Source organism: Notothenia coriiceps, unplaced genomic scaffold (genome assembly GCF_000735185.1).
Source record: "Notothenia coriiceps isolate Sejong01 unplaced genomic scaffold, NC01 NC01_scaffold00037244, whole genome shotgun sequence".
Taxonomy (NCBI): Eukaryota; Metazoa; Chordata; class Actinopteri; order Perciformes; family Nototheniidae; genus Notothenia; species Notothenia coriiceps.
In genome coordinates, this window is record NW_011369945.1 from 12,088,241 (window position 1) to 12,099,562 (window position 11,322).

At 38.4% G+C, this 11,322-nt stretch overlaps 1 protein-coding gene across 1 annotated transcript; it reads right to left on the reverse strand.

The window, feature by feature from the left end:
• Positions 1 to 3,367: 3,367 nt before the first annotated feature.
• cfap52 (cilia and flagella associated protein 52) lies at positions 3,368 to 11,282 on the reverse strand. The gene is made up of 13 exons (XM_010794267.1): positions 11,032 to 11,282; positions 10,410 to 10,609; positions 9,833 to 9,969; positions 9,199 to 9,327; positions 8,997 to 9,096; positions 8,632 to 8,748; positions 7,454 to 7,554; positions 7,141 to 7,311; positions 6,343 to 6,491; positions 5,978 to 6,123; positions 5,027 to 5,178; positions 3,546 to 3,648; positions 3,368 to 3,373 (listed from the first exon to the last, which is right to left on the reverse strand). The coding sequence occupies exons 1-13, from the start codon at positions 11,096 to 11,098 to the stop codon at positions 3,368 to 3,370; spliced, it is 1,578 nt and encodes a 525-aa protein (XP_010792569.1). The 5' UTR covers positions 11,099 to 11,282.
• Positions 11,283 to 11,322: the final 40 nt, after the last annotated feature.

Below are 11,322 nucleotides of genomic sequence, written 5' to 3' on the forward strand. Positions count from 1 at the left end.
TGCCGGTTCATAAATATATATATTGCTGGTCTCCGTTACATGATAGAACTGGCTTTTTTATGTCTTTAAATACCTAAAATAACCCTATAAATGTCAATATGAATCATTATATTCGCTATGATATTAACAACAATAACTTGTTGTGTGTCTCCAATAAAAGTATGATTTACATATTGCAAGTTGAAAAGAGAATGAAAGTGTAAGTAAAAGTAGCTTATTAAAAATAAAATGTAGCATCTTTGTGTGGTTGGAAGTGATAGAAGCTGATGGAAGCCAAGTTAAGTCAAGTCAAACCTGGTATTGGCAAGACAAGTCATACTTTAAATATAACAAAAAGAGCAGCCACTCAGAAATAAATATAAACAGCTGTTGGTAATTGTAAGTTAAGTATTCAAAAAGGACATCCAATAGTTGATGTGTGGATGGTTAAAACATTAATAGTAATATAATAGATTGCAGAATATATTGTCACAGCATTAGCATTACAGTAAAACTCATTATGCCAGCTAAACCCCACTAAAGTCCACTAAGATGGTATTAAAAAGAAGGATTACCATTAACACATGGTAGTGAAACCAAACCCTTTAAAGAACACACAAAGCCCAAAAAATGTTTGTCTCCAAGTGTTGTGTCATCCCCTGCTCAAAAGATTATGGTGGGAAAGAACTGGTTAACTCATAACTCCCTAAATATACTTTCTCTTGTGTTTTTTTCAGGGCTAATGCATAATTGATAGTTTGTGCAAAAGCTTGGGCCTGCCAGCTTGGTGGCTATGCGTGTTGTGAAGGATGGATGGAGTAGGGAATGGAGGGGGAAACAGCCTCGCCCAGTCTCTACACGGGCCTGTTGGTGGACATCTGGATGTGATCCGGCTCTGTAGATGAGCTGAGCAGGACCGACCACACCTCATTCCTGCATCATACCGTGTATTGGGCTGCTCTAAGTGCCTGTCTTCATTACAAATATGGTATAACTGTGGTGTGTAAATATATGTGTGTGCACAGGTCAGAAAGAAAGAAGGTATGACCGTAAGTGAATCTCCTATTCCGCCTTGCCCTTTTCTGCCACACCACACATTCTCCAAGCTGAAGCTGATAACTTTATTCAAAATCAATCTCACAGCTATCATTTGTCCGATTTACTTGCTGAAAGCAACACGTCAGCAAGATAAACTGTATTCTATTATCAGTTTTGGAACCGGTGGTGTGCTAAACACACGATACTTGAGTTTAATAGACTCAAATGAGAGAATTCTCAATTACCATTTCAAGCTAAAATCCCCCAAAACAAAAATCAGGTTCCACAAAGGTGCAGAGTAAGAATCATTTGATCCATAGAGCTGTGAGGTGGATAGGTTTTAATGTGCTAGGATATCCCTTACACAACAGAACAGAGAAACGTCCAGATATAAGTCACAGAAATTGTGATAAACCGTGTTGCATTAGTTTCAAATGTGATGCAATCAACCATATTTTAAAACCTTCTGTATATGTTCAATGCACCTTGATTTAATCCCTTATCTGTTGGGCATTACACAACATATATTAAAAGTGTTATGTTGTTATACACAGCTAAAAAAGTCTATACTTTAGCATAAGGTTAAAATATGAGGACGCTCTGCATCAAAAAAAAGTTGGGCACAAAACTAACAATGAAGACGGTTAAACTGCCCTATTCTCAAACTGTTGCCAAATCAGCCATGAACGTTTTTACCGGTATTTAAACCATCGCTCTCTTTTACTACTGCCACACATAAGTTGTGTCTTTCTGAAGTCTGATAATTTCTGCCACCAGCTTTTAATGTGGGGTCTTTCCTGTTAATGACTGTCACCACCAGCACACATTTGTTCAAGATGGATCGAGAGAAATCAAAGCCAGGATTTGACAACAAAGCTTGCAGCTTGTAGAGCATAGAGCGTGAAGGAGGGAAACCTCTTAAAGCAAAAGCCTCGTACATACTGCCATCTATTATTAATAACAACAATACAAATAAGAAAATACAGGTTGAGGGCACGGTCACTGTAGATAAAGACATGTCCACACTAGTTGATCATCCGTGATGATTAAGAGGGATCTTTGTTGTATGTTTAAAGTGGACCTATCATGCTATATATGAAAAATATATTGTCGGGCCATACCTGTGAAGTTTTATTTTCAAAATACCAAACAGATCACCCATTGTAGCCATGCCTCATATTGCTCACACCCCTCTTTTGAAGCCCTGTTACGGTACGTCCACACAGCGGCTTTGGAAACAGCTTGCCGGCGGGCGTGTCTGAAGCTCGACCAACAACCAATCACTGATTGGTTGTTGGTCGAGCTTCAGACACGCCCGCCGGCAAGCTGTTTCCAAAGCCGCTGTGTGGACGTACCGTAACAGGGCTTCAAAAGAGGGGTGTGNTCTCATCTCTCCCTTCTTTCTCTCTGAATTCCTCCCTCTCACTCTCTCTCCCTCTGCTCACTCAGCACATCGACAGTGTTAATCAGCACAACTTGTCCTCAGCTCCCAGCATGCAGGGGAAGCAACAATACGGGCGGGGGTTCAAGGGGCGTGGATGAAGTGCACAATCAAGGAAACAAGCATCCCATTCTGCCACTGTGAAATCCTGACCTTATGTAAATAAGAGTTAATCAAAATGACTGACAAATTAACAGATTTAGGGGCCTGAGTGTTTTTGTCACACTGACTAACAGCGGCTTAATTATTCTCAGCTGAGAAACAAATGACAAAGCCTTCAAACTAATCTACAGACGTGTGAGTGTGTGTGATTGTTCCAGTCTTCACTGTGCTTCTCTTTGCTGATCTTACCACATCGGTAGGCTTTTCTCTCATGCACACTGAGTGGAGATTATAATAACAATAACAGCATAATGAGACGTCTAGATTATGACTGTGTGAGTGCCTCTTTGCAGGGATTTTCTATTATTTAGTTTTCCCTGAGAGTCATGGGGCTTAAGTCCCTGGGAATTCTCTGCTAACCAACTCTTGCATGGCAGTGCATAAAACCAACAAGGCAAATCCCATCGTAAAGAAGCATGGACAGATTTCTGAGGATATGGGAATAGATAAAATAGTTGGGATATAATACATTTAATAATAAAAATGTCATTTGTACTAGCTATCTTTATTTACTTAAGTAAAAACCGTAATTGCTACTTTATAGATTTAGTATACTACATTCCACGTTTTCCTCCCCAAAATGTCGTTGACGACTAAAGTTACTTTACAGATAATAATTTGTCATAACCTTCTTGTCGGGTGAAGGTCCATGTATCTCCATATTTGCTCTTATAGACTTTTAATTGAACTGTAGAAAAACGTTATGGGTTGAGAAGTTTCTTCTGGCTTTTAGGCAAATAAACCCTTTTAAGGCTGAAAATAGAATATAGAAAATTGTCACAACAACTGAATAAAGGGCTGTTTTTCTGAGCCCAGGTAAATGTGTCTTTTTAAAGATATGTGGTTCTCGAACAGTTCTGAGTGCAGACATGTTACTTGAAGAGGAATATTTTCAGTATGGTCTGAGTACTGTGCTAAAACATACCTTTCTGTCAGTGCCACTGGTAATGAGCTGGTATTCCTCGGGGTGGTAACACACTGTCCGGAACATTGTGCTGGCAATAACCATCTGAATACTCGCGAACCGCCTACAGTAGGATATGCAAAAGATGAAAATAAAAAGAGGAGGGAGAAGTCAGTGTGTTGAAGCGGTCTAGAAAATGTGGTTAAAAATGTCCCTCACGTCATCAACTACTAAACACATTTTAATGTATTTTTCTTTTCAAACTTTAGTTTTTATTGAGTTAAGTTTATACATAATGGAGAGACGAAACTGAAAAATCACATTGTACTTTTCTTGGTTTATAACAATGATAGTAAACACAAGTACAAGATCATAAATAACATACAATGAAATAAATAAAATAAACATCAAACTGAAATTCAACAGTCATGGTTACAATTTGCATACAGCAGTTTAATGTGTTTAACATGATCCTATTTCCATGGAACAAACTAACATAAACCTGTAACAGTATAGATTCACATTTAAAATAAATTCTTCCGAACACAAACCATGCAAATGAAGCGTGTACCACCCACACAACTTGCCCACACTCTTCTCTTGTCCAATCTTGTCTGACTAATATTAATTTAGTTTGTTAGTAATCATATCAAAGGAATACTTTTTCTTAACTCCACAGACTTGTTCATTGAAGAGGATAGACAGTGAGTAAAACATGACCACCATCAGAGTTTAAGTTAAAGCTTTTATTCTCCACACAGATAAGCCCTTCAGATTAAAGGATTTAAAGATGCCTTAATAAAGAATGCCCAGTGTTTCTTTTTATTCCTAATGTTCCAGCCAGACACAGACGACCAGCTTCAGCCGTTCACTCTCATTACAACACAAATATAAAAAGCAGCACTCTCTATTGTCTGTCATTTGCTGTCTCTTGTGGTGGCTATGTACTGTAGATCATAACCACTTTCTTTTACAATAGATACTTTGATTCATTGTTTAAATAAGGCACCTTTATACTTTCTCTGCAAAATACACCTTTTATTAGTCCATTTATTGAACATGTCAGAATTCTTTTTTTTTTTTTTTATTCTAATAATTATTATTATTATAACAAAGAGATGCAAAACAAAACAAAAAAGAAAAACGTTCAAGGTGCAAACAAATAAAAAAAAATACATTCTCAAATAGTCTCTGTCATGTTCAACAGGGGCAAGAAGAAGCTTAAAAATACTTTTCTAGTCCTACCCCCTCTAGCGTACATTTTTCTTGAAAAGAATTGATTAGGTCATCGTCGTCAGCCTCAGGTTCGTCACGTTGTAAACGAATACAAATGTTTGTACAAAACAACCAAAAAAGAAATAACTTTTACAATGACAATAAATAACAAGTGTGAGTTTTACAGATTTAACAGTTTACAGATGAAACATCCTGTATATGTAAGGTGTGTTGTTGTTGCCTTTGGTTCAGAAACAAGTGTGTGGGTATGCAGATGGGCTACTCACACTAAGTCCCAGATGATGCAGGCACCATCAGAGCTGGCAGTCACACACTCTTTATCGTCACTTTTGATTTTGATACAAGTGACGGTGGCTTTGTGCTCTTTCATGGTCTCCAGCAGCCGATGGCCGGGTGGCTGCAGCTCCCAGACACGGACCTACAACAGGTGAACCAAAACTCGTCAAATCTCTCAGGAAATCTCTAATACATCAGATGTTACACCTAAGTGAAAATATCCTCTCTGTTTAAATGATTTCTAATGCAATTGTAGAACAAATATAAAAAACATAATATCAAAACAAAACATAATCCGTCAAACTGCAATCGTACTGTACGCCGGAGTGGCCAAACACATAACATATTGAATATGTATTTGCAGAGTATGTTTAGCATAGTTTTGGATCTTAGTCATAGATGTATAATGGATTATATCCTAATTTGCATGCAAGCATCTTAACTGAAATGATCCTTAATAATTCACAGCTCCACATTTTCATAGAAGTTACTTAATTAAATGTTATGGTTTCTTCCATGATTCATTTTTCACCCACCAAAAATAACAGAAATGCACAAACAGCTCCTCTAGAGAAATCAAGACATAACTCTGGCAGGAACATGTCTTCCTCTACTACCAAAAACTAAGCTGCATAATCATGACTTATTTAAGCATATGGCTTCTACATTAAAAAAACACTTGTCCAGAATCAGTGTGTTGTGCAACCAACTGTTTCTGCATTTACTACACATGGTGTCTGCGACAGAAGATTCACCTCAAGGGAATTAGTTGGCAGTGGCACTGCAATTGTAAAACGTTATATTGCCATTCTTATCATGCAATCGGGCTTTTGGAGAATGTCAATGGGGTGCTTTGTGTTTTCATTTGGTGAGAATACAAAAGGTTGCACATTTATCTTCAAAATTCTAAGTGTAGGTTTGTCCCCGTCCTGTCTACTGACCTGCCCCGATCCCCCCCCACTGACGATCCTCTTGCAGTCCTTGGTGCCAGCAATTGCTGTCACCCCCATTCTGTGTGCGTTGTCAATGGTGAGCATGAGCCGGCCACTTTCTGGCGCAAACACACGAATCTTGCCGTCGTTCCATGCTTAAAGAGAGAGAAAACCATGTTTAATTTAACAAGAACATTCACTTGATTCGATGTGTTAAGTATCTAACTTGGGAACAAGTGTCACAGGTGTTGGGGAGCGAGTCATCATGACTGATCCACATCTTATGACTACACTACACCTCAAAAAATGGAAAAAGATATGCAATGTCTTGACATCTAATATCTTGTTAGCAGATCTTTCTGCATGATACCAACCACTGATGATGCTGTGTCCGTCAGCCATGAAGTCCAGGGAGTTGCAGGTCATGTTGGGCACAGTGATGCGCAGCAGCTCTTTGGGCTTGTCTATGTGCCACAACCTGATGTCCTCCTCAGAGCAGGTTCCAAACAGTTCCGATGTTCCACTAACATATACAAGAGAGAGAGAGGAAGAGATTTGGATTCGTAGTTAAGTGAACATGGGCATCACCTGTCTGTTGTAACATAGTGCTTATTGAATTAAAGGCATTTATGATAGGATTAACCATGCATCCATTGATAAATTAATTCACGTATAAATTCAATACATTACCCAAATATTTATAAAATATGACCAAAACGAAAACTGTTCAAACTGGACATGGATAAGGCAAGCATATGTCACCCTCTAGTGAGCACAATGGGGTATTGAAATCATGCATTGTGAATGATTAATTGGGTTTGCCCAAAAAAAGACATACTGCCATTAACTATAACGGTTTGGGAAGGAAGCTAAAGCATTGAATGAAGAACAGACAGCTGGCCGAACACGTTTTTTTCAGGTTTATCGGAAAAAAACTGAATATTATTCTCCCAAATGTCAAACACTTGAGTGATTTTAAACAGCGCATCATGAATACTTTGTTGAACAAAGGGTTGTACTGCACACTCGAGGGAAGGGGATTATTGTATAGCATAATGGTGTTCCTCAATTAATATTTCATGCCAAATTTAAAATCTGTAAAATGCCTTTTGCCATTCTCTCTTGTTGAACTTTGAATGCTTCTCTCCGTGAATGGTGTCTGGGCCACTTACAAACATATGGCTACGTCCTTTACAGCACTGTTGTGGCCTGTGGAAATGAGCTCAGCTTTGAATTCATCATAACTGAAGCGGAACATTTGAGCAGCGCTGGTTCCAACAAAGAACTGCTGGCCCTCTCCTCTTATAGCGATGGAGGTCACCGCCTTATCCAGCTCTACTTTCCTGATGTGGGAAAACATTGAACACTGTTTGCATTACAGAAGTAGCCTTGTTAGTTAATCTAATATATAAGATACAGCTGTGAACCTCACACTACACAATGTATTACATGTGGATGATTCAAAGATGCAGTTGTTGGACTCACTTGAGAGTTTTGAAGTTAGTGCTGGAACAGAGAGTGAATGTGCCAGATCCAGAGCCTACAAGAAGGTCTCCAGACTTCAGCACCCTGAGGACATTGACACCCTGCGCAGAGAATACAGAGCACTGAGATAGAAAGACCTGGGGAGTTTTTATTACATATTAAAGCGCTGCCCAAATGAGTTCCATTTCCCTTAGCTAAAAGCTAAAAGACTTTTGGATACCCGCAATCAAGACTAAGTTCAAGAATAAGAGGGAAGTACATAACAATCCATTAACCCTTATGTTGTGTTCGGGTCTCCCGTGACCAGTTTCAAGTTAAAATGATATAATAACTACGCTTTAGTTTTTTTTATCGGAACAAGGCTTCATGAAATCCTCCACAACAGCTATATAAACACTGCAAAACTGATTTTGACAATTTGAGCCAAATCTTAAGGTCTCTAAAAACAAAAGTGTATAATTTGGTGTTCGGGTCTGGGGAGACCCAGCAGAATTGTTGTGGGTGACTCGAGGTCAAATTTGGCCCAGATTCATTCAATCAAGATTCATCTTTGACTTTAGACACCCCACCCCCACCCCCTTCATACACTGTAACAATAATGTTTCGCAACATGCACCTGGCTGGTCTCCCCGCCCTCTGCCCCCCCTTCCCCCCACGGGAACTTGACCTTTCTCAAAGAATATGTACACTAACACTTGAAGCTGAATACACACATGCACGTGTGCAATATGTGGTGTAATGTGTTTTGTTACAATGTAATGTGTTTTGTTACAATGTAATGTGTTTTGGGGCCATAAAATAAAGTTACAACAGGATTGTACGGTTTATGAATGCATCATAAGTTAGTTATGATGTAGTTAAAACAATATTGGATGATATTCATTTTTTGTGTGTGTTTTGAACTGAGATAAATCATGGGTCAAAATTGACCCGCGAACGCCATGAACGGTAACAGCTTTTGAACACAACACAAGGGTTAAAGACAGAAAAGAAATTGGTCATAGATAAAATGAAACACATGAAATGAGCCATGCTTAGATTTCCAAAATAGAAGGCCATCAGGATTACAGTTCTGTAATCAGCTCTGTATACGCAGCAGAAGTCCTCACTGTTAGGCAAAGCGTGTGTTAGCAACAACTGATATCACCTTCACATAATGACTATTTACACGAACCTACCAGGCTGTATTTCATTTTAGCTGGACCACATTCACTCAGAAGTCCTGTCTTCAGGTTGACTTTCATTATGTCTCCACTGGTGGTGCCACAGAAAATGAATTTATCATCCTCTGAGATCTGTGTCAAAACATAAACAACTCAACATTAACATGATCCGATATCAGTGTATCTGAATATGAATGGTAATATCACATTAAATTACCAGACATGGTAAAAGATTGTTAGCTGTGTATCTTACCTAAAACATCTACTGCAAATGTGCCCCTAATCATTTAGTTACTTGTGGCAAAAGCACATTTAGATTCAAAATGGCACAAATAAAGTGGACAAACTGATGTGAATGAAAGACTCTCGAGGCCTCATACCTCTATACATTTCACAATCCTCTTCAGCTTGCCTGTCTGACACTCTGTGGGTCTGATCTTCCTGTTGGGGAGGTCCAGCTCCCAGACTCTCAATGTACCACTGCTCAAAAAAAGAACAATGAAAATAAAATACTTTACGAGAACAGTAGGAGTACATGGCTGATACTTGGTTTACAGAACGTTAGTAGCCAGCATCACTCACCTCCCAGCAGAAACAAAAATATTGTCATTGGTGTTTGAGTACTGCACAGTGAGGCAGTGCCCGGCGCTGTGCGCTGAGGCTGGACTCCCACAGACAGCCTTCTTGGTCTCAATATTCCATACTATTATACTGAAAATACACCAAAAACAGCAGACACAATAAACAAAAAGAGGATATGTACTATTGAGTTAATTTACATATACTACTAAAGGAAATTATATTCTATTACATTTTCTTCTTTAACTGCAGAACTTGATTTGCAGGAAAGTACTGATGACTGAAGTATAAAACTGTGATATTGCGCCCAGAACAGTGTCTCAATTGACATTAACATGGTCTCTGCAGTAAGCTCTGTTTTGAATTTCACACGGCAAAATGTTGTGATGAGAAAGGTCAATAAATAAAATGCTTTTAATTGACAATGACATTGTGTTTAGTGTCATAACGACCCTGCAATTGAGATTTAGTTTAGGTTCTGTAATAACATTTCAAACTAGTAAGGGGGCCGATTATATCAGGAGATTTTAAAACTACGTATCTGCTTTTCAGCTGATCATGTGTCTCTTTTCTTTATCTGGTTATTTGGGAAAAGCATCATGTATTCTGACCTGTACCACCCACACTTAATATTTACCTGCCATCGTCCTGACCTCCGAGGGACACCAGGTACTTGTCGTTGGGAGAGAATGCCAGTGCCTCTACTTTAGCCTGGTGGAGCAACACCTGGGCATATATTGTTCGTTTGGCATAGTCCCAGATGATAACCGTAGCCTAGGATATTTATTAAAATGCTACATGTGAAAATGACACGTTTATTTTGCCATTTCGCTTACTATGGATAGATTCAAGACCATATGTTTCTGAAGCAAAAAAACAGCCTGCTTACTAGTGCACATAAAACATTGTGTTAACCAAATCAGAAACTATGAAATATAATAATAATACTAATAATACATTTTATTTGTATAGCACCTTTCATGCACAAAGCAGCCCAAAGTGCTTTACAGAAAACATAAAGCTGACAATACATTAAAATACGTTAAAATAAAACAATTTAAAAAAGAAAATTAAAAATGCTAAATAAAAGCAAAACAGAAAATAATACAGTAAAACATGGACAATAATACTAGTGAGAATTGAAAGTTAACAAAACTTAAAAGCCATATTAAAAAGATGAAAGAACATTTCAAGGATCTAACAACTGCACCTACCTTAAAGCCCATGAAGTTGACCTGTCCAGAGGCAATGTACACTCCACCTTTGGACACTGAAATACAGGACACATTGTTGGTGTGTCCATGCAGGAACTCCTGCTTGCCATCTTTGATTCTCTTCAGGATGACAGCGCTGCCCAGAGGATAGATCAGGTACTCTCTGTCGGGATGGACTCTCAAGCCAGAAATCACATGACCTTATGGGACAAAATGTAGCATAACATTATAATAAAGATATAACGTGTTTTAAAATAAAAAAAGGCAAAGACAAACTGTTTGTGATCATTATGGCTGTCTTTTGTTTTCAAAGGTAACGTTAATTAAGCAGACAGCCATGACAAAGTGCAATACTTCCCAGTTAAACCGGCCAAATACATCGTAGAGTCTAAAAAAGAACTGTATCCTGACACTTTCTAATATTTTACTTTTATGAACATGGTAATAATTGGCATTTAAAATATCACACATTTTACAGTTAAACTTCTAACATTATGCATACTAACTGAAAAGCAAACCCCCAGGTGTTTAATGTGCGCACATTAGCGTGCTAGCTTGTTATATTCCTTAACGTTTGATTTGTATTAACGCTATAGTTAAAGCCGAAGTGTGCAGAACTTACCGCTGAACCCAATTACAGACTCCAGTTCAAGCTGCGGCACAGCCTGTGTTTCAGATGTATTTGTCATCTCTTTTTACTGTAAATTTTTAACGTATGTCTACTTTTATCGAACAAATGTTGTGTCAACTAAAGTTACACCAAACAAACGTTACCTAGCAACCGCTGGGATTCTGTTGGACACTCTCATTGGTCGACGAAACTTCCTCGTTGCCTTCAGGTCCACTCGGAAATGTCAGAACTTAAAAGGCGTACATACAAACCTGAGGGTACATAGGTGTTTATACCCTTTTG